The sequence below is a fragment of the Fragaria vesca genome, linkage group LG1 (genome assembly GCF_000184155.1).
Source record: "Fragaria vesca subsp. vesca linkage group LG1, FraVesHawaii_1.0, whole genome shotgun sequence".
Classification (NCBI taxonomy): domain Eukaryota; kingdom Viridiplantae; phylum Streptophyta; class Magnoliopsida; order Rosales; family Rosaceae; genus Fragaria; species Fragaria vesca.
In genome coordinates this window covers 11,762,139-11,785,940 of record NC_020491.1, presented here as the reverse complement: position 1 = coordinate 11,785,940, position 23,802 = coordinate 11,762,139, and the positions used below count along the sequence as shown (strand labels likewise).

At 36.7% G+C, this 23,802-nt stretch overlaps 4 protein-coding genes and 1 non-coding gene across 6 annotated transcripts; 3 read left to right on the top strand and 2 right to left on the bottom strand.

Moving 5' to 3' along the window:
- The first annotated feature begins 1,418 nt into the window (after nucleotides 1-1,418).
- Nucleotides 1,419-2,622, top strand: LOC101298743 (zinc finger A20 and AN1 domain-containing stress-associated protein 9-like). 2 transcript variants are annotated; one of them, XM_004288078.1, is made up of 2 exons: nucleotides 1,419-1,521; nucleotides 1,690-2,622. In XM_004288078.1, the coding sequence occupies exon 2, from the start codon at nucleotides 1,909-1,911 to the stop codon at nucleotides 2,410-2,412; it is 504 nt and encodes a 167-aa protein (XP_004288126.1). In that variant the 5' UTR covers nucleotides 1,419-1,521; nucleotides 1,690-1,908; the 3' UTR covers nucleotides 2,413-2,622. The 2 variants fall into 2 exon arrangements, with proteins under 2 accessions (XP_004288126.1, XP_004288127.1); XM_004288079.1 differs by having other exon boundaries at nucleotides 1,431-1,521; nucleotides 1,793-2,622.
- Nucleotides 2,623-12,262: 9,640 nt separating this feature from the next.
- LOC101299520 (probable WRKY transcription factor 13-like) lies at nucleotides 12,263-15,969 on the top strand. Its single transcript, XM_004288081.1, has 3 exons — nucleotides 12,263-12,780; nucleotides 12,886-13,128; nucleotides 15,355-15,969. The coding sequence occupies exons 1-3, from the start codon at nucleotides 12,464-12,466 to the stop codon at nucleotides 15,524-15,526; spliced, it is 732 nt and encodes a 243-aa protein (XP_004288129.1). The 5' UTR covers nucleotides 12,263-12,463; the 3' UTR covers nucleotides 15,527-15,969.
- Nucleotides 15,970-16,226: 257 nt separating this feature from the next.
- LOC101304815 (protein BOBBER 1-like) lies at nucleotides 16,227-16,892 on the bottom strand. Its single transcript, XM_004289205.1, has one exon. The coding sequence runs from the start codon at nucleotides 16,890-16,892 to the stop codon at nucleotides 16,227-16,229; it is 666 nt and encodes a 221-aa protein (XP_004289253.1).
- An 819-nt stretch (nucleotides 16,893-17,711) lies between these two features.
- TRNAG-CCC lies at nucleotides 17,712-17,782 on the top strand. Its single transcript has one exon. It is a non-coding gene; the product is annotated as a tRNA-Gly (tRNA).
- A 2,830-nt stretch (nucleotides 17,783-20,612) lies between these two features.
- Nucleotides 20,613-22,352, bottom strand: LOC101312765 (NADP-dependent alkenal double bond reductase P1-like). Its single transcript, XM_004288044.1, has 4 exons — nucleotides 22,089-22,352; nucleotides 21,541-21,891; nucleotides 21,090-21,172; nucleotides 20,613-20,998 (listed from the first exon to the last, which is right to left on the bottom strand). The coding sequence occupies exons 1-4, from the start codon at nucleotides 22,335-22,337 to the stop codon at nucleotides 20,620-20,622; spliced, it is 1,062 nt and encodes a 353-aa protein (XP_004288092.1). The 5' UTR covers nucleotides 22,338-22,352; the 3' UTR covers nucleotides 20,613-20,619.
- Between the last annotated feature and the right edge of the window lie 1,450 nt (nucleotides 22,353-23,802).

Genomic DNA, 23,802 nt, shown 5'->3' with positions numbered 1-23,802 from the left:
ATTGAAAGGACAAGAAAACAATTTGATGACATAACACTAGAACCCAGAAATTTATCAAAGCTCAGATTCATTGTAGAAATGCATGAACTTGATCGAGTTTGGAGATGGGCTCCTCTCAAATGCTACTGCTTCGCGTTCGTTTGTCGTCTATAATCAAACTTAATAGGAACTAGAGTAATTGCATAATTCATGTTGGCTGCAAATAGATAGATCGAAGACTTTGTTCTTTTTTCTTCTGCATAGAGACTAGAGAGAGAGGGGGATGAATCTGGGTTTTGTTGCAGAGGAAGTGAGATAAAAATCACATACTTCTCGGCACAACTTCAGTTTTGGAAGACTTGTATTTCTATCCACTGGATTATGATACCATGACGTGACAGGCTTAGGGAAAAACCCAAGCAGATCCAGGCAAATAAAAACCCAAGCAGAGAAGAGAAATTTTAAATACACACCCCTAATATCTTAATACACATCCTTTACTTAATACACCACCTATCAAATTTTTCATTTCAGTATTATACTTAATACACATCCCAAACTGCCTAAAATGCCCTTAATTTATGAAATATTCCGTTATTTAATATAATTAATATATATTTACTATTTGGTATCTCTTTTTACATATTATTTCGTCTAATTTTTGCTATCATCGTTCAATTTATAATCAAATGATTATTGTTATATCCCAACTCCAAATCACCAATACAAGTTTTCAAAATTCACAAGCTAGTACAACTGTAGAAGTACAATAGCTATTAAACATAGATAGCTAGTTATTCGATAAAACATGTCATGATAAAGATGCAGTACTTAACAATATGATCTACAAAATCAAATTAAAGCTGATAGAGATGCAGTATTTGACAATATGATCTGTAAGATCAAACTAAAGCTGATAAGGATACAAAAAAAAAAAAAAAAAAAAAGAACAACCCAAATGAATTGTGGAGAAGAATTTGGGTTAAGGGAGAAGACGTGCTTTCAGCGATTTTAGGGTAGAAGACGTTGAAAAAAATACTTCTAGCGTGATTTTTTTTTTAATAATAGATGTATGTTTTGGTCATTTAACTTACTTATAAAATCTCAATAGAAACATAAAATAATAAAAATGTGTATTAAGAAATTAAAAGTGTGTATTTAAAATTTCTCAGAGAAACCAAGTCCTTCAAAAAAAAAAACATCAACAGAAGGTAGGATAAGTTGATTGGATCAGGTTAGGATGGAGGTTCTGTCAAACGTCCACGTCAGTCCGACCGCAACCGCAGCATGAACTGATAAGCACACGCGTACACCGAAAACAAACCCATTTTCTTCTTTCTTCTTCTTTTCTTTTAAAAATAAAATAAAGAGGTTTCCAGCTTTTCAATTCCAAGTTTCCAACACACCCTTTCTCATCATCCTTTTTCTCTCTATCCCCACACACCTTCTCATCAGTTGATGACTTAGAGACTCTTCACTTCTCAAATCCCCAACCACCTCTCTCTCTCTCTCCTCCGCTGAATCACTGCTGTCCCCTTTCAGGTATCACGATCTGGAACCACCTCCCTCAATTTTTCATTCTGTTCTATCTGTTATCATGGATGATTTGCAATTCTGCATGCATGGAATGTTTAATTGTTATTTCTGGTTTGGTTTTGATTTGGGTTTTCTTTGTTCGTTTTTTAGCTGATTTGGGTTTTGACTTTATAGGGGTTTTGTGTGTGCTGGAGTCTGAGACCCTCAATTATGGACTCGGCCGGTTTCAAATGGATTGCTTGCTGATCTGGGTTTGGTTTTTTTGGTGAGTTTTCAGGTAAAGTTTGAATCTTTGGGGGATTTGGAACAAGGGTTGCGTGGGAAATTGGATTGAGAAGTTGTGGTTTTGTGGGGTTTGTTTGGGTTGGAGTTGATTTCTTTCTGTGTCGAATAATGGAGCAAGAATCACAGAAGAGGAAGCTTGATGAGACTGGCATTGAGCCCTCGAATGCTCCCATTCTTTGTGTGAATAATTGTGGGTATTATGGAAGTGCCAAAACTAATGATCTCTGCTCCAAATGCTACAAGGAGTTTTTACTAACGCAATCGAAAGGTGCGGTGGAGGGTACCGTGATTGTGGAGAATAAGGTTGGTGAGGGTGGGGCAAATGTGGTGAATAAGTCCCATGTTGAACAAGTAGTTGAAGAAGTTAGACAGAGTCAAGTTGAAGAAGGGACGACTTCGGAGAACCCCGAGAAGCGCCCCGCAAATAGGTGCAGCTTTTGTAGAAAGCGGGTTGGCCTAACGGGGTTCAAGTGCAGATGTGGTGATACATTTTGTTCCCTGCATCGGTACTCCAACTCTCATAACTGCATGTTTGATTACAAGAGTGCAGGCCAGGATGCAATTGCAAAGGCAAACCCTGTCATCAAGGCTGATAAAATTGATAAAATATGATCGTTAAGAGAAGCGTGGAACGGAACATGAGTGTCTGGTAGACTTCATTTCCCTTATGAATTATTGCTGAATATACATTGGTGTTTGACATAATAAGTTTATATTTTGATAATTATTGCTTCATGTGTATATCTGTTGATTGTGGTGTAGCTGAATAAGACTAGCTCTAGAAAAATTGGGTTTATTTATATCAATGTGGTTTTCGTATTCTCCAGATTCTTAGTTCTGAAACTTCAGTACATTAATTGCATTGCTTGTTGGTACTTTGTACTGTACTCCAGTGTTTGTTCCTTTCTTAGGTCATTGTTATGTCGTGAAGCTTTTGCTGGTATTGGTGGTGATCTCTCGCATGAATTAACTAATTTCTGAAATAATACCTGCTATTTGAGTGTGGACTGCAGTTTACAGTAAAGGTAATATTTTTTTATTGAGATCTCCCACAACTGATCTAATAACCGTAATGAACAGTAAAACTAAGGTGTATCATATTTTGTGGTTGTATTAATCGTGAGCTAGCCTGTGGTGCGGCTTTATTTTCTAAGGAACTAATGTTCTTCTTTTGATGATCTGTGAGCTAGCCTGTGGTGTGGCTTTAGTTTCTAAGGAACTATTTTACCTCTTTTGATGATGTGTGAGCTTGCCTGTGGTGCGGGTTTAGTTTCGAAGTAACTATTTGCTTCTTTTGATGATTTGTGCGCTTAGCAGCTTCATTCTTAGATACTTGAATAAGGGACATGCATATTATGCGTGGATGCGATCTTCAATATTCCACTGTTGGAAGCTTATGTCCCAGTATCCCAGGGAATCAGACTGAAAATCAAACCCAACATTGGTCTGTTGCTTTTTGGTTTCTTTTCCCATATATTTATTAAAACGGTGGTCGTGTTGTTTGTGAGATCAAGTGTTTCTTGGGTACCAAGTTCTGGCATTAAATTTCTCTTTTCCGTTTATCTGGGTGGTCACGATCAATTTCTAAATCGGGTCATTCTCTTATGTCTATATTTCATCCATTTGTTTTTCTCCCTAGCCAGCTTGCTCTTGATGGGAATGAACAATAGGGGCTGATTACTTATGCTTGTATGAGACAAAGATTCAGGTTCATACACTTGTTTTTCAGTCTAGTATCACCTTCTGCAAGTTGCTTTTGTTAGAAGATTGCTTTTGCATTTTCTTGTTTTCTCTCAAATCACCTTCGAGTTCTGTTTGAGAGTACTTTTTTTTTTCTACAACCCTGATTTGCATCTTTTCATGCTTCACAATGATTTGAATTGTTTTTGTGATTGTAATTTTGGTGGTGATGATTGATGCTGCATTGATGCAGTTTTGTATTTGTACTCACTATCTGATACTCTGCTATCAGTTTGTTCTAGTTTCCACTGGTCTTGCCCACTTTTGGTTTTAGCATGCAAGCGAGCCTGAATATGATTTTATAACCATGCAAGTGAACCTGTATAACTGGCCATGTTTGAAATCAAATTTGAACTGTGGCTTGCAATGCAGAGTTGAAGTTCCGTTCTCTGAAACCGTATATGTGCCCCCCTGAATTTGATTTTATTTTTCGTTGGTGAATTGCATTGTAGCTAGATTAGATGGTGCTTGAACTGAAAGGAAGTAAATTGATAGAATCATCTCTGGTCTAATAATGGAAATGACCATTCCCATTCCCAGAGAACTGTGGAATTGAAAACCTAAGTTGAAGCCAGAAAAACTGTTCATTATAATGTTCATTATAAGTCGCACAAAATCTTCTCTGAAGTAGTTACTGGGAAATATCATTAATTGGGTTTGAAGACTAAAGTTTCAAGTCAGTTTGCATACCGCGTGTTCCATCCTTTATATCAAACTCCATTATATCTGAGAGTCAAATTACAGTGATGATATAGATGTAGCTATAAAATTTAAAATCGGTTAATGTAAACAAAAAGATGTCCATCTTCTGCTTCCTATCACACATAGACATTACCTTTAGCCACAATGCTATTTAGATTATGATGAATGCTAGAGCCTAAGACAAAATTCGAAAGAAGACGATACAATGGTTCATCTATCCCAAGTCTCATTTATCTTTTTAACCATTAGATTTTCAGTGTGATAAATCTCCTATAGAAAGTCAAGTCCTTATACACCCACAAGACATCAGACCCCAAATCCTATCTCAATTGTGAAAAATTTCACATCTTTCAACAAACCCAGAAACGAAAACACAGTCAAAGCCGTAAATGTGAGAGAGAGAGAGAGAGAGAGAGAGAGAGAGAGAGAGATAGATACTTCGGTTGGGATCGAATGGAGGATCAGGAACGGGAGGATCATCGGTTTAAGTGGAGGGTGGTGGCTCATCAGAAGGAAGAGCTTCTTCTTCTTCTTCTTCAACGGGAGGATCATCGGTTTGAGTGGAGGGTGGTGGCTCATCAGAAGGAAGAGCTTCTTCTTCTTCTTACAAGACCAAACATGGGATTAATTTTGTTTCGCTCCTTATTTAACACTGGCTTAGGTAATACCGGGTACCAAAAGTACCCTTAGTCTCATGTTTAAACATGTACTTGGAGCCAAGTTTTATTGTGGTTGGTCCATTTGGGCAAACAAGAGTGTTGCAGAGAGGAGGTGAAGAAGAAGAGAGAAGAGTTGTGGAGGAGGCGATGCGAACTGAGAGAGGTTAGTGAGGTCTTAGCTAAGGGCCTCTCATCGGAGTACCCACGCTAACACCGGCTAAGGAGGAGAAATCAGAAAACAGGTCCTAGTTAAGCCCATTAATATTAGTACCGAGAGAGACCAAACATGGGATTAATCTTGTTTCACTCCTTATTTAACACTGACTTAGGTAATACCGGGTACCAAAAGTACCCTTAGTCTCATGTTTAAACATGTACTTGGAGCCAAACATTGACCAAGGACACACTTGATCCAGGACGCATGCCATGCTTTTCCCGTCGTGAGAAACTATACTAGAAGAAGCATGGATTGAATTCATGGTGTCAAATTATCAGGAACTGTGATGAAAAGTGATTTGAATTTAATTGAACTTGACAGGGTAGGGTCAGACACGGATGACTGCAAATGAAAAATAAGAAACAAGACGTGAATAGGGCAGTCTTCAAGAAATAGGTTGCACACAATATCCAATCTGTCAAAGCCATTTGATACGAGACAGAACAATGTATTACACTATTACTATTTACTGATACCGGATGTCATGATGAGGATGTGAATATACTAGAGGACAGGACGTGGTTTTTAGAAGCAGCTCAGTGGTTTGCGTTCCGCCGTGGGCTTCAAGATTCTTCTCTCCCGCCAGGCTTCAACAAACCGACATGCCTAGTTATGGAATCAGAATTAGCCTCGGTACCTCAAGCATTGTTAAGACTTGTGACCTCGATATCCATTTCTGCTAGAGGTTTGACTGCTGCGAGTCGTTCCAGGTATTGGAACTGCTGGGACACCGGTTAGCAGAGGCCTCCAGTGCATCCCCTACATTCCTGCAGCTGCGAGCACCGATGTCTTGGTCTTCGTGGGAAATGGTCACCTGAAGAATGGTAGTTATCCGATATCCCTGCGTGCTCTATAAGTATGCCATATTATTCTTGATAAATCAAGCTAGCTAGGGCTACGGGATAAAGAAAATTCCATTAAATCACCGTAAACTATGCCATTACTTCGGCTCGGTCCTGTAAGGAGAATGCAAGAACAAGAATACTAGAATCTTTGAAGAACTTTACGAGACCTCACTTGCTCTCTCAGCTTGATGATTCAAATTAAGCAACCTATGCCCCTTAAGAAACCCTATCCCCGAAACCGGATAGATATAGAAATCCTTAACGAGTAGAAACCCTCGTGATCTCTAACTTCCATTCGGTCCTGGCCATTCCAAATCATTCCGGCAACACTACAACATCATCAAATGCACCATTCAATATAATGTAATGATACGTACACCATCCTACGGATTTCTTTTTGAGAAAGATAACTTAATATTATAATAACCAACCATTACAACCATATGAGATCTCAGTGGTAGATAACAAGTCATCACACGCCTCCCTACCCACAGGCCCGGATTTAAATAGAGGCACAAGAGGCTTGGGACTCAGGGCCCAAAAATCTAAGGGGCCCAAAAATATTTTTTATAGTTGTCCAAATTTTATTTTTTTTAATAATCTTTTGGCTGTGCAATCTGACATGAATTAAAGACAACTATCCTAAAACAAAGACAATTACACGTGATGAGGGGCCAAACCATTAATTACTACTTTAAATTTGTACCCATAAAAAGTTAAAATATTAAATAGAAGCAGCCAAACAAGTAAGATATTTGTTGTATAGATAAGATTTATAATACAATTAAGATTACTAAACCATCAAGATTTTGGAATTCTATTTGCATAATAAATATTTTGCATAAAATCCTATATATTTTTAGATGTTATATGCTATTTATATATATATATATATATAAAAATTAAGGGCCCAACTCTGAGAGTTCGACTCAGGCCTCAAAATCTCAGGTCCGGGCCTGCCTACCCACATACGATTACAATGAATATGAACCGAAATTGATTCAAATGAAACATACTCCTAACCCCATACAAAAGTCTCGATACCTTCTTATAGCCAACCTCAAGAAGAAACAACCTCACCAATTACTATACACCAATACCGCCATTATATATGCATGGACAACCTCCCTATTATATTGACAACAAGAAAATACCGACGTTAACCCCAATATATAGTCCCGGACATGTAACCAACCATAGCCCTACTAAAACCACTAACAACACCGACCCAAACCAATACCCTAACACCCTCAAAAAAAAGGACGACAAACAAACCACACCAAAACCAAGAAAACAAAACTAAAAAGACCATCCTAGCTAGGGATTCCTAGCTACGAGAGAAACATAACTATCAGGCCTCGCCCTCGGCTTCACCCGTGTCCAAAATTATGTGAATAAAAACCTGGGAAGCAACGTACGTGCGTTCACAAGATTAGACTAATGTCCTTCCCATATATACAAGTATATTTCATTCTTTCGAGACAGCCCACATAAGCACCATCCAAAGACACCCTTAACGATATTATTAATTTGCTTGTATCATCCTCAACGAAACTATTTGCATTATTCTTTCTTCCAAAGTTAATTTCTTATTTTATTTTCTAAGTCAAAGCCAACTATGAAATAATGAAATACACGCATTACACACATACATGCACCAAACACAAATCCCAGGACTTAGTATCTCAACCTAAAATACAACTCATAGTACGTAACTACATGCAGGGCCGGTCCGATCGATCCTGAACTCCTTATTTGTTATACAAACATAACATTTCTTTTTTCCTCATATGTGAGATGAACTTCAATCTTTAGGTATTCTTATTTTTTTTGTTCTGGTCAGCAGAGTACTTGTGTAGGAATAAAGGGCTATAATAAACATAGCTAAGGTTCCTGTACAGATATTCCGGAGCAGCAAGGCTCCAAAGGGTTTGATACAATAGAAGCTCTCACGCCCCCAGTGGGACTGTGGGAGAATTATTATTACAAAGAGACCGACAATGTGGTGAGGTTCTGAGGTTGGTACGCACGCATATGTCAGCTGCTTCTGAATTTCTGATCAAACCTCTCAGCTCATCACTTTGCCATGGCTAGCTTCTGACACTAATTCCCCCCACCATCAATTTTTATCGAACAGTCATTTTCCAAGGGAAAGAATGTCTTCCATTAACTATACGTACGTACAGTAAAAACAGAATGTACTTGTATATTTTCATGACTGTACCTATAGTTAGTCCCATGCTTCTTCTTCCTCCTTTACCAGAACAGTCTGAACTGAGACTAAGACTGGCCAGAGCTGAGAGCCTAGAGGCAGCAGCTGGGCGTGAAAAGAAAGGCTGCTTTCCTCATATGCATTGTCTCCATACAAATCTATGTAACTGTTTACGGAGATGCATGTATGCATGAACATTCTGTCCTGGTATAATAACATGATGTCATATATATCAATGATGACAACTTAATAACCAAGAATGGATTGCATGGGATGCCTCTGCAGTTCTGCGAATACATGATATGAAGAGAGCAGATTGATGGATGAGAAAAAGCTAGATCAGTGATATCCACTGTGTTCTTAATCATAACCCCCATCAGATTTCATATAACCTATATTGTATTATTTGTATATATCATCTATATTTACTTTTGGGTTGCAAGGTATAAGATTAAAGTAACTTGATCTGCTTTCTTAAGTTATCATCATTATTAGTGTAAATGGCACCACCAGAAAGTCCATAACTACAACTAATGAAATATTTCTGGGTTTGTTTCGATCTAACAGCAAATTACTATTTCAACATTGGCTGCGAGGACAGATTATATATAAACTGTGATTCTCTTATGATTATTCATGCATATGTCTTCAAGCAGAGCCCGAATGATACTATGGGTCCCTATTTTCGTTTTCATATTTTCCATTTGCCCTTTTCCTTTAGAGGGAAAGCTAAATCAGCAAGAGAAAGAAGTGCCATTCATAGGAATTATTATTTAACCAAGATACAGTAGGGATGTAATCTCAGTGGAATAATGACCACCTACAAACGGAGACAAAACGAAATGATGTTTGTTTGCCACCCCACTCGATGCCCTATATGAAATTATGAATGTATCAGTTTCTTCTCCAGCTACAGAACTTACTGGTAGATATTATTCCCTAGCTAATTTATTCGTATCATATTTCTGACATCATAGGCACGTTAGCTCCACGCCAGCCGTCACCAATTCAAGTTAAGCTAAACGTCTCACTAAAGCTCCTCTCCTCCTTTTCCTTGCTTTCCCTTTCACAAGTTCTCCTTCCCCTTTTTCTTGAAAATTGGAAGAAAGCATGTACAAGAAAATTCTTTTATCACCAAGTACCAACCATACGAGTTTTAGCTTAAACCTCTATGTGGAATACAAGTTATTATGTGCCGGAGCTCAAGAAGCTGGCCCTGAGGCTTGCCAACTGAGAGAATTATATAACAGTATCTAACTTGATTAGGTTGTCTACCCAAGATAATCAAACTCTAAAAAAAAGAAAAAGTTACGCGATACCAAATGTTTCTTGGAAGAGTATTTCAAGTAATGATAATTTTGGATAACTACTTACTATACAATGAAAAATATTGTAGCAAATTTGGTGTACGTACTGCAATAAATTATAGATAAAATTCAATTCGTTTAAGACATAAAGAAAAGTAAATGATTTTTTTGTTTTTTTTTTGCTAGTTGGTCAGTTTTATAATACATCTACGTAAGCTCAGTACCATTTGGTTTAGTGGCATAAGTCTCGATCTATTTGTAAATAAGAGATCGTGAGTTTGACTCACAATAGACTCGTTGTACCAGTTGTTTGTCGGAGGCTAGTGGTTGCCTGAAAACGGTGATGATTGATGAAATAGGCAAATTGTTGGTAAGGGTCGGACTTGGATCTAGGTTTTTGGTTTTGGGTATGGGTTCAATCCTTCTTCTGCAAGGGCCTGGATTTATGTACCTGAGATCTACTCTAGGTGGCAGCTGGACTCAATTTAGTGTCTTTTTTCGTAGGCAAACCTTAGATTTTTTTTTGTTTTTCCTACCCCTATGATTGATGGCTATTCTTGTTTTAAGTCTCGGTTTTACTTAGTTGCACACCAATTAAAGTCCGCATGCGACTGGTATTACCGTTATATGGGGATTAGATAGGAGCTGGTAGTTTTAAATCTTTTGTGTTAGGTATAATTTGCGCGCATTTACAATAAGGGTTCTCCGTTATTTGTTATTTCTTGTTGTAAACTCAACGAGTGGTTATAACTTGTAAGTAGACAATTTGAATTAAGCGCTTGCTGATGGATAAATTAATGAAAATATCTATTTTCAGTATTTTGTAAAAAAAATATATACTTATTTACATATGAAAAAGAAATTATAAATAAAATATCCTCAATTTTAATTATGAAGATCTAAGTTGAAGTCATGTTCTTAATTATATCAAATGGGTAATTATGTAACCATAATAGTATCTTGCATGCTACATAATACATCATTACATATTCCTAAAATGTAAGCATTAGTTGTTTAATCTCCCTGTTTAACTTGAATCACATATCGTTTGTGAGCATCTTATAGGGTAAGACGGTGAACCAACAGACTCGTAATCAATAATATATCTTTACAATTTCATTATGATTATCATCCGCAAACCAAGATACCGACCATGCATGAGCTAAACATGATGAACTTGTATTCACCAAATGAAGTTACAAATTAATCATCTTATCTAAGGTTAACAAACGAATGAAGTACAAACACCACATTATTCTTAAATTATAGCTAGGAAACAATAGTAGTGATACCATTGCTCATAACTCTAGTTTAAAGGGCCCACAGGAATTTCTCACTTAGGAGAAAGGTTAATTATATCAAAACAACGATTAAGAAACATAACTGAAGACATGATAGCAATATAATAGGTTGGTTTGGAATTTGGGAAAGAAATGGTGGTAGATGCGGGGTTGGGTGAAGCAAAGCAAAAAATGAAAGTTTATATTAGCAAAAAGGAGATTAGAAAGGTGAGAAGCTTTTTCTCTGCCAAAAGTCAAATAGAGTGAGAGCCTAGCTATTTCACAAACCATAATCATATCTTCACCGCCGATGCAGGGAGCGTTAGATTTGCACCCAAGATTCATCATCATTGCCACCCTAGATAGCTCTAATAGTATTTCTTTTTGATGCCCCAAAAGAAACCCTAGAAAATGACCCTCTTATTCTCTTTTTGTTTTTGTTGTTTTGTTTTCGAAAAGCTTTCGCGGTGAATCATAATTCAGTTACTTATATGCACAGTCATTACTTTTTTAGAGGTATTACTTCTATTATTCTGCCCTCATATCTAACTATTATTTTTTATATTTTTTAAAATTTCTGTTTTTTATAAATACCAATATTAATTTTGATATAATTTTGATATTTTATATTATGTCTATTTTTAGTCGAATATATAATTTTCATATAAAATTTTGATAAATTTTTTATTAATATTCAGTATTTTTCTTGATATATTCATCGATATTTTTTTTTTTTGAATCACCAATATTTCTTTGATGTTGATATTTTAGTCCTCGGTAGAGTCATATACACAAAATTGCTGCACAAAATTGTCAATGCAACTCATCAGGTCAGTTTTTATCTTATTATGCCGAAGTCAGATCAGTTTTATCAGACCTCATAATCTTACAGTGTTTAGATAATGAAGGTACTAAATTTTTACAAATCTGCAGTAAATTTAAAGTACGTGATCCATAAAGAACCAAATCAACTCCAAAACACAGGATATAAAGATGAAATTTCTGTCAGATCTTTTGTACCGACGAGAGTGCAATAACCCAGCGATGTGTAGCTCTCATTTACATTTGTCATCTAATGTTGACCTCTACCAAAAACAGTAAAGCTCCACCAACACACTTGTGAAATATGGATGTTTCATGCTTTTGAGGTCAAATGGTAACATGTCTTGCACTACTGTACATAGATTACTCCAAAACCAAACCACCAGCTTCATAAGATTGAAGGTCTCTGTCTTAATCTGTTCTATAATAAAATCACACTTCTCTTCCTTTCTTCATTTTCATCTGCTGAAATATGTTATTTTCTGTTTTTTTTATTTTTTTTTATCAGTGGATCCTAAATTTCATCTTTAAATTTTGAAGCGACTTTTACACAGACGAAATGGTGTGAACTGTGAAAGCAGGGAAAAGCAACAATCGAAAGTGGTAAGGTATTTGGTTACTTTCAAATCTTTAAAATTCCCTTTTTCTATCTATATATCCTTCAGGTTTGAGAGAGACACCCGTAGTCTCATACTCTCATGTGCTTTTAATCTACAGCACTGCGTATATAGATATGCTTGGATAGTTCAAGACTTCCCTTTCTTCTTCGTGATCTACACCCTTCAGATAGAGACAGATTGATAGAGAGAAGAAGAAGATCAAGATCGAAGAAGAAGATTAGAAGAAGAGATCAAGATCGACGAGGAGAGTCATATATAGATGACACAGTCGACCATGCTGAACCAGCGGGGCTTGTTTGATCAGAATCAAGATCAGGCTCCTATACAGATGGGTTTCTTTTCCTACCCACCAAATAACTTGACCTTTTCATCGTTGGGATGTCAACAATCTGTCAAAGCCTTGAGTTCCTTACCTTCTTCACTTGGTTCTGATGATCACCATGCATCTTCAACCAATCTTTCTGAAACCCTAATCCCATCTCTCAATACTCCTCAAAAGCATAGAGAAACTCATATCACTTCTGATTTTGGAGGATCCCAACTCCTTTCTTTGCAAAGATCAAGTGCAAATCTCTGGTAAAATCTTACATGCAGTACAATCAATACTAATCATTCATGTTTGAATAGAAGCATACTGTTAACTAATTATTGATCATGGTGATGATGATGGTTTTCATCTAGGGCATGGGGAGATCAGGTGAGTGAATGCCTGAGCAGCAAGAGATCATCAAGCGATATTCATGATCATCATCATGTAGGATTAGGGGTTTCAGAGATGAAGATGAAGAAGATAAAGGCTATTCGGAGGAAAGTGAGGGAACCCAGGTTTTGCTTCAAGACAATGAGCGAAGTTGATGTGCTTGATGATGGATACAAGTGGAGGAAGTACGGACAGAAAGTGGTAAAGAACACACAGCATCCCAGGTACACAGTTCATATAGATTTATAAAATTTCTGTGCATTAGTTTTTTCTGCCTTTTTTTATTTTTTTTATTTTTATGAATCTGTTATATTTCAAAGAAAAAGTTCAATTGGCACATTGGATTTTAGCTCCGGTTGTACCCCATGCACACATGATATGTTTGTTCCTCTCTCTCTCACTCATTATTGACATTGTTATGATTATGATCATTAGGCTTTTACAGGCTTTGGTGCCGGAGATTTGACGGGTAGATGTGTCTGCATAATTTACGATATTATTGATAAAAGCAATAAACTCCGACCAAAAGAAAAAAAAAGATAACTGATACACTTATAATTACATTGTAGAGCCGTTGATTGCCAAAAAGAACTAATTATTAGTACTCTTGAAAGGTAAAGTTCTATTTATAAAGATCTTTGCCTATGTATATTTTGCAAAGATTGATCAATGATAATGCTTTAACTAAATGGAATAGAACTTTAATCCACTGCTTTTAAGACAAAAAAGATTGAATAATGTCATATTAATTCTGAGATTAGTTTCTACTAATGTGGAGGGTTCATGACATTAAACTGTGACCATGTTTATTCATGAGAACAACAATTAGATTAATGTAAGAAAATGTGATATGTGAACATTCAGACTACATGGAGACCATATATCTGTACATACGTACAGGACTTGCATGGCTAGCTCGATTTTCTTTTCTGAATGGCTTTGAAGGTGATCTTCGGTAGTTTTTGCTAAAAGTACTTTCCATTAGAATTTGATCATTTCAGGTTTATATACAAAATATTCACTACATGTGTGGCTATAGTTATATTTGTCCCAATGAGTGATTAGTGATTACTGTATAATGTTAGTATATATATACACACACACACACACAAGTAGAAAGTACCTAATGCAAAAATGCAAGGATTAATGGAAACTTCTAAGAACTTCTCTCTACACATAAAATTAATTCATATGATCATATATATATGTGATTGGAGTAGTTGAAACATAACAACACAAACAGCTATTTGAAACTTATTGTGGATGTATTTAATTTGTGCATCTTGAGGAAAGTGACATATCTACACTATAAGTAGTGAACTGATCAGTTGAGCCAATTTTGTCTTCTCCATTGCAGTTCCCTTTGCTCCCTTATTGACTTGTGCCAGACATTAAATCTTAGATATTACTTAACTGAAAATTTTGGTTTCTTTGTATTTTTTTTTTTTTTTGACCTTTTTGAGTGGAAAACTGTTTCAAATGTTTTCATATAGGGTTCCTTATCACGTCTCCATGATCGAAAATGTAATATTTCTGGTTCTGATATCGTCTTCAAACCTTTAACAGGGTCTTGAATAATTAGAGAAAGGTTAAAACTGTGCAATGTATTTATAACACGAAGATTGTGCCATTTGCATTTTGAATAATGATTACTGAACTGGAAATTCCTGCTATAATTTGCCACCACATGAGCAAGGCCAGAAGAAAAATTCCACAGAAATCATTTGAGCTTTGAATATGCATATTGTTTTTATATGTCCAGCACAACAGCATAATCCCTCATGCAGGCCTCATTTGTTGAATTTCATAGGCGCATTTCTCCAATAATTAGTGCTTCAATATATATGATGTACAAAGATAACTCTGTGCAAACTATAAAATCGAAAGTACTTCCTCTTGACATTGAAACTTTCCTCCTTTATCTGCTAGCTAGGTAGATTGTTAGAGATTTTTCAGTAATAACAGTGAAGTCAAGTACAGTGCAGTCAATTACAGTGAAGGAGATGAGTATAATTAAATATGCTAGCTAGTTGGCAATCTGCATCATTAGAAAACATGTGCAATTCAGTGCTTAATTCTTATTTCTAACTATATATTGTGTGCAAAAGTAAAGCAGAAACCTATTTAGAGTTGAAAGTTAGAGGTTAAGTATGTCCCACATCTTCTACATCACTACATGCTGGGATAATTAGATACGACTTCATTTCCCATGTATGATACTTTCGCAAAGAAATCTCTATATTTCTTCAAACAGACCTACTATTCTAAGTCCATAGAAGAACTGTTGACATTCGCCAAGGTGATCTTTTATATACCTCAAGTTTGAACGATGAAAGAAACCCTGATGATATCTCTTATGAATTCCCTGCACCCTGCAACAATGTTTCAGTTGTTTTGCAGGACTTATCATATGCATAAGGTTACTAAAACTCTTGTATTCATGCATGCAGGAGCTATTATCGTTGCACAATGGACAACTGCCGAGTAAAGAAACGCGTAGAGAGATTAGCTGAGGACCCGAGAATGGTGATTACAACGTATGAAGGGAGACACGCACATTCTCCATCTCATGATCTTGAAGATTCCGAATCCCCATCTCGCCTAAATAATTTCTTCTGGTAGACACATGTTAACGTGTATGTAAAATATTATATGTCAGTTAAGCTAATGAATTTGTGAAACGTGATCAATGTCGAACATTCGTTCTGGTGCCCTTTGGTTTTGTGTAAATTGACAGTATTGGAAACGAGGATAATAAGGATCGATGGATGTGCTGCTCCAATGCCCGTTTTTGTTGGGCCTCCTATCTTCGACTGTATGCCCTCCTGATGAATAAAAGATATTGTAATATTACTCAGGTTACTGGTTGGACTACTGGTGCTTCAACACTTTTTTCACACATGGATTGACAAGACCAGCCAACAGGAGAAATTTTATTTGCAAAATCGTAAATGGGGTATTAAGGGAATCGCCCTCACCAAGTTTGTTATAATCTGAAACTTTTTAGGTAGTATTAGAAGATTCTGTAAGGATTCTATAATATTAATGTTGTCATGTTCTGGATTCTACAAGCCTGTTTTGCTGATAGTGTAAAAATTGAAATTCACAGAAGGGAGGAGAGCATTGATGGCTCAAAATCGTGATGGTCATTCTTGTCAAGAAAATAACTAAATTCTTATTTCTTAAGAAGCATGAACAACATCAACTCTCAAAATTACTCTAAAGCAGTTAAAAAAACAAATTAGGCTAGGAAAGAAATCCCACCACTACATTTATTCAATAACGAGGTAACATATCGATCTAATTAGAGCCGAATTACTGTTTAGTTCATCATCTTAACCTTTGAAAAGTCCATGTTCGGATGCTGTTCCATGAACTTCTTCATCAACTCCTGCTGCTGCATCTCATCACTAGTCGGACGCCCCATCTGCTTCTGCCTTTGATCAAACATCATCTTCTCTACAGTGCGGCGCGTCTCGGAATCCAGGTCGGTCAGTGTACTAGGCTCAGGTTCAACCTTTTGAGTGTCAATCTCTGGATCACCTTTCACCAAAGACTTCCACCAGTCCGTTTGGTTTTGCTTTGTCAACAGAATAGAGACAGCACTCTGATCCTCTATGCTCCACAAGCACTCATCAGGCTTGATAGACTGAAACAGATCACCATCGATAATAGGAGCTGGTTGACCCTTGAGTCCAAACTTGAGATGCTTCGCCTTTGCCTCGTACAAAACATCCCTTGATTTAGTTCCGGCAGGCACTGGGATCATTATGTTAACCTCTTGCAGGCTCTGTGTCCATGAGTACTTCTCTAGATCAAAGCCATTCCCTTTGTTTGGAACTAGTTTGGACCCTCCAGCTTTCCCTTTGTCATCCTCCAACTTGACCTCTTTCTTCTCTGCCTTAAGCGACGATGATGACTCAGAGGGTGGTGCGACTTTGGTTTGGGTTTCAGTTTGTTCTTCTTCGAATTCTGAGATTATCGCCATGGATCAATGAAAGTTAAGGAAGATCGAGTTTTTAGTTGAATCAATAAGACAGATCAACTCAATTGTCTTTGCTTTTTGTGTGGACTTATTCTCTACAAGCAAAGGTATTTATAGAGAACATTATTAACAGAACTTGGTTTGGTTCAGGAAAAAAATCCTAATCACACTAGGACTAGAAAAACATAATCAAACTAGGAAAGGAAAACTGACTAATCCTAATTTAACTGGATAGGAAACCTAACTACACTAGGAATAGGAATCATGCATTCTGATTAGCCTGTAACACACAAATAGCTTAAAACTCATCAAACGGATTTAACTAGAAAAACTATAACTAAAATTTGAAATATCTCCCTTTCCTCTCATGAGCTTGCTCTATGCGCCACCTAATTACTAGCTATATGGCGCATTGGAAATTCACTAACTATTATCTAGAAAGTAAGCTTCTGTGAATCTGTGATAAGAGTTTGTTAATTAAGAGGTTACTTAATTTTGACCATGTTTATAAACATCTTTCTATCTTTGAGAGAGTGCGATACAAGTTTATTGTATACGAGGGAGATATATAGCAAAGTGTTTATGGCATGTAGTAAGCGGCAACTTTTCCTTTGAAAGGTTCATAGTTGCCAAAGACACTCTTACCGGCCAACATTCGGTAGACAAGGACGACCATAATATTGTGAGGGTCATATTCACGAATCTAAACATGGTACGAATTCAGGTATGAAATTCAAAAGGGGATCTAAAATATTACTTTGGTATCAATAACGATTCACAGTACTGTAATAATACATAAACTGTGGTTACACTGAACGTGAAGCGCATCTGGTGTAGTGGTATCATAGTACCCTCCCACGGTACTGACCAGGGTTCGATTCCCTGGATGCGCACTTATTTTGTCTGTTTCAAAAAAACATATCCTTTAAAATCGAGCATTATTGCTACTTGAAGCTTAGTTAGCACCATCTATCAATTCTTTTGCTGTCCTTCTCTTTAACTCTTTAAGAAACCCATCATACATTCATACTTGCTGATTCTTCCTGTCAATGATCCTCAGCGCAAGAGAAGATATTTATTTTATTAATTATTTTAAGTGAGGTTGATCCTAAAGAAAATTCCTTGCACTGCCTATAATGCTTTGGTCAGGTGACTATGCTTTGGTCAGGTTAGTCAGTTTGGTATGCTTTAGTTTGTTTGGTTCACAATCGATCCGCTGTCATCTGCACGATGTGCGTTAGCAGTTCTTGTGTTATTTTCTAAATTCTAAGCGGTTGAGGCAGGGGGATTTAATTTCATTTTAGTTTTAAGTGATTGATGCAGACACAAATCAAAAGTGCTTGATCTATATCCTTCTTAATCTTCAGTGATCAAAGGCCTTTTGTTAGGGTAGGGTTCTGCCGAGACCTTCTCATGTTCTTGTTTCCCTCTCTCCTCAATTAACCTCCATATATAATATATGAATTCACCATGTATCAAGCCCTTTTAGATTTTGTATAGAATTAGGTTTGATGGTTTTGGTCATCATCGATCCTAATGGGTATGCAATTCCCATTCCTTGTAATACCTGGTCTTTAGCTTAATTATTTGATAAAGCTCTCAAAGTTTGTCAAGGATTTGGATTAATCATAGGTATATATGAATACACATCGTTTAGCTATGTGTACGTGCATGCTCTATCAGTTGCTAAATTTTGTAAGTTTAAACCTTGTCATGGGAAACATCGTTGCCAAAAGTTTTACTCATAAGGATCGAGGAAAACAACAAGTATCATGAGAGATACAGTGGTTATGCAGTTGACAGAATCAGTGATCTCCCAGATGATATACTGCATGTCATACTTTCTTTCTTACCTTTCAAATCCGCTGGGCAAACGACTGTCTTATCTCGACGATGGAATGATCTATGGTCTTCCTATATCATCAACACAGTATTAGCCCGCTGTGAAGAAAACTGCAATATATTGTACCCATGCCTCAAACTTTCCCTTCCAAGAGTTGGGGTGGATCCGAACAAGTCTTGTTTGTCTAGGGTTGAGGAACTTGTACTCCACATCCGGTTGAGTACTGGAACCAAGTCTGATAGGCCTCAATGTAAACTTATGTGCCACTCATTAAGGACTAGTAGTAGCTGTGGGAATTCAAAGGCATGGTAGGGTTTCCTGCTTCTTATGTTGTTGGGTCTTATCTCCATTCACTTCATACTTAGTCTCTAACTCGTGTGGATTTTTCGGAAAGTACGGCTATAGGTGTGGATTTATTTTCTGGTTCTTCATTCCCTTACCTCGAAAAGTTGGAACTATGTAGTTGTAGAGGAAGGAGTGATCTCAAAATTTGTTCTCCAAACCTAAAATAACGGTATTCAATATGGATTTGAATAGCCTGGACATCTCCGGAACGAGACTAGAGGAGTTGGGAATCTGGTCATGTTTTAAAGAGTGCACTAATGGAAGTTGGATCAACATTTTTGCACCGAATTTACGATCATTTCGTTGGGCTTTTTCAGGCATAACTGAAAGGTGTTTGATCCAGAGCTTTCCTTTGCTCAAAATATCTTATTATACAGATCATCGTTTGCCGTCATCCTGCATTACAATGAAGAAGATCAATTATAATAGTGTTCTGGATCTTCTCTCCGCTTCATCCCAAGTTGAAAACTTTGAAATATCTGATAACTACCTCCAGATTCTATCAGGAATATATTTTAAATTAGGCGGTCTACCATTCTCATTTATGAAGCTGAAAACCTTGACAATATTTCCGATTTCGACGATGAAAAGATATATCCCGGGCATGGCATGCCTGTTCAAGAGCTGTCCCGTTATCCACAGCCTATCGATTTGGTTTTACGGCTTTAATTATACGTGGGAAAAAAATGATATGTGGAACAACCAATCCTTGGATGATGCCAATTTCACCCAAGAACAATACTGGGAATCTCAGGGTCAAATTTTAAGCTCCTTTCTTAGTCACTTAAAGGAGGTGCAAATTTTCCTTGGCGGTATAATGATCCCCGAGAGTGCAATCGTGTTTGCAAAGTTTGTACTCAAATATGGAAGAGGCCTGCAAACAATTAAGGTTCGCTTTAGAAAGAGCAGCTCGAGAAGTTCTCTACCTCCCAAGTCGCTGAGTAAAACAATTGCTTTAATAGAGCGTTCTCCTCGAGCATCTGCAGATATCAAATTCTCAACGACTTGCTATTGAAGCTTGTAGCTACGAAGTTTGCTTTGGGAGTTTGAGTGAGGTTGCTTTTAGCTAGAAATGTTTTTTGAAGTGAGGTTGATCCTTAAAATAATTCCTTGCATGATTTCCCTGTGTGACGTTGATCATTTGAGGGCATGAATGTGGAATTTGTTTCTTTACGCGTGTGCATATGGTTTTGGACCGTTTGGTGACTATGAATCTATGCTCGTCAGTTTGCTATGCCTTGGTTTGTTTTGCTCACAATCCGCTGCCATTTGCAAGGAACTCTACAACATTGATAAAATAGTCTGCGATTTATATCTAAAACCAATAATGAGTGGAGTGGCTCAAACCCTTATAAATTCACAGACAATATTTTATATTCTCGATGTGGGATTTATAAGAAGCACATCCAAACAATTGAAGCAGTAAGTAGTACTTTGTTGCACCGCTTGCATATGCAAGGGGATTTTATTTTGTCTCTGCGTCGATCCTTAATGCGTTTAGGGTTTAACCACTTCTGCATTTAATTTGCTGCTGCATATTGATCATTCATGATCAACTGCAACTACTTGTTTTCCAATGTTGTGACCCTTAAAAAGTCCGAACAGTGCTGCTGGTGCAACCTCGAGGCCTTTAACCATGTCTTCCACGTAAACGATCTTTCCTTGTCGTAAGTAAGGCAGAATGAAATCTAAGAACTTGGGGTAGACATGATAGTAATCGCGGACTGTAAATCCATGGTAGCTTACACGCTTGACTACGAGGTGCATCAAATTTGTTACCCCTTCCGGCTGAGCAAGATTGTATTGCGAGATCATTCCACAACCAGCAATTCGTCCATGGACTCTCATGTTTAGGAGGACTGCATCCAACATTTTGCCCCCAACATTATCAAAATATATATCAATGCCTTCTGGAAAGTACCTGCATGGCAATTTACCATATATCAAAATACATGCATGTTGATTTTTACTGTATTTAATTAGCTTCTTTTTGTTTTCCAAAAATGAAGTACCTTTTCAAAGCCAGATCCAAGTCATTCTCTTCTTTGTAGTTGAAAGCCTCGTCGAACCCCAATTTATTCTTCAACAGATCAACCTGGTTAATTAGGAAGATGAGTGCAGTAGCAAAAATATTGATTAATGAATGGAATAGAAATAAGGAGGACGGATGCATCAAATAAACAATTTCTTATTGCTTGACATCAGGAGATGCTTCTGATTTGCCTATATATATATATATATATATATATATATATATATAACTATATATGAAAAGTTAATCAACTAATAGTCCTTTTTTTTTTTTGGAAATAATCAACTAATAGCTCCACATATGTTACAAAGATTTTGAGTATATATTTTCTCATTCAGCTAAAGTTGTACTAAAACGAAATATCAGAAAGGTGTTGCATATTTAATAATGATACTCGCCAGAAATCTCAAGGAAGGAAATTTTAGACTTGCCTTCTCCTTAGTACCGGCACTTCCAACAACATAACATCCCAACAATTTTGCGAGTTGCCCAACAATCTGACCAACAGCACCAGCTGCTGCTGAAATGAAGATATGTTCTCCTTCCTTGGGTGAACAAACCTCGTAAAAACCTACGTACGAGGTCAACCCAGTAATGCCGAGAATTCCAGCATAATATGAAAGAGGGACATCAGTCTCAGTATGCTGGATTTTGATGAGGTTTTTGGGTGTTGTTAGAAGGCTGAATTGTTCCCAATTGGTAGTCCCCCAAACTAAGTCACCTGCCTTAAAATCTGGGTGCTGCGAGTCCAAAACTTCAGCCACTCCATACCCAAATATTGGCTGTAATTCCATGCATAACACCAATTAAAGAAACTCAAGTAAACAACAAGTTCATATACACCTGAAATCTCAAATAGTAGTGTTAGAGTAACATGCTTTAATGCTTATGTTCAAGAAGAATGAGATTTGGCCGGACTAGCTACAACGTTGAGATTTATCATCGTGGATCGAATAGATAGAGAGGAAAATCTGCTTACTGAGCCGGGTGTATAGGTGCTGAGTCCAGCGATCTTTTTCATGTAAAGCCGCTGGTAGGGGTCGCAAGAGAGGTAGAGGTTCTTCACTATAACTGCAAGTACCTTTGAATTTGAAGTAGCAGTAGCAGTGTCAGTAGGAAGCTTGAACTTGGTACTGACAGAAGAGCTGGTCACGTATAAGTCTGTATCTTTCGGGAAGGCGGTGATATAGTTCCTCAATATCACCTGTTTGTTATTCACTTCTGTCATTGCTTATTCTCTCTTGCTAGCTCCGATCCCTAGTTGAATCTGGGCTTAATACGATAATGATCATGAATGTTAATTTTTATTTATACACACGAATAACTATTATGTACGTAATTGCTTACGAGTCTGTTCGTGTTGGTTACATGTCAATGTCACACAAAATTCTAGTAGTCTGATGGAATTGGTAAAACAAATTTATAGTTTCCTAATGGTTCTGGTCAATAAATTGATAATTTCACAAGGGTTGGTGAAACAGTGGCTTATTGCATGGCATGTCAATATTGAGCTTAAATCGGTACAAATGTGCTAAAATAATTGGAGCGTATTACATAGTTTGATCTGGTATTTTCTTCTTAATAATTACTAGCTAGTTGAATGGTGTATTACATAGTTGATCTGGTATTTTCTTCTTAATTACTAGTTAGTTTAAGTTTTGTATATATAAAAACTATGATTAAACCATAATTTATATCCAAATTTAAGTTTTAGATGTCATGCTTACAACGATATATATATACATACACACAAGGCCCTTCCACTAATGAAATCCTTTTTTTTGACATATATGATGGATGGGGGATTATACCCACTTTTCGATTATATTTTTGAACCTTCACCGTTCAGTTTGTTGGTCCCTATATATAGATCAATTATGCAAATTTTCAGCCAATTTGGTAATTGTTAAGGTGTCGAACAAGATTAAATCAATGAACGAACCAAATCTGCCAAACTTGAACCGTTCATGCTTATAATTATAAATTGTAGTTTTAAATGCCTTATCGATCACCAAAATTTGTGAAAATTTGCATAAGTGATCTACTCATATGGAACTACATATTAAACGGTGGAGATGTGATTTTGTGATCGAAAAGTTGGTGTAATCCCCCATTCCTCATATATGTCAAAAAAGGGATCCTTTAGTGGAAATGCCTTGTATATATATACACACAATTCTTATCAGGTCCAAATATCCTTATTTATTCAAAAGGTACGGATTTTCTTAATTGACTCACTTTTAGATCATAGTTTCTCATCTTAACTGTTTACATTATAGGTATATATGAGTAGATCATCTCTACAAATTTTCAGCCAAATTGATAATCGTTAAGGCATTCAAAGATTGATGTGATTTAGAACTAAAAACACGAACAGTTCAGGTTGAACAGTTTCAATTCGTTAATTGATTTAATTCATTTTCGATACATTAACGATCTTTAAATTAGCTGAAAATTTGTAGAGATTATCTACTCATATATACCTACAATATGAACGGTTAAGATGAGAAAATAAGATCGAAAAGTGGGTCAAATAAAGAAAATCTGTACCTTGTGAATAAATAAGGGTGTTCGTATCTGAAAATGAATGCGGCTTGAAAGTGAGTGAAACAAGGAGGTCCACACTTTAATTTCAAAGTGGGACACCGCTCTAAAAGGAAAATATATATATATATATATATATATATATACTA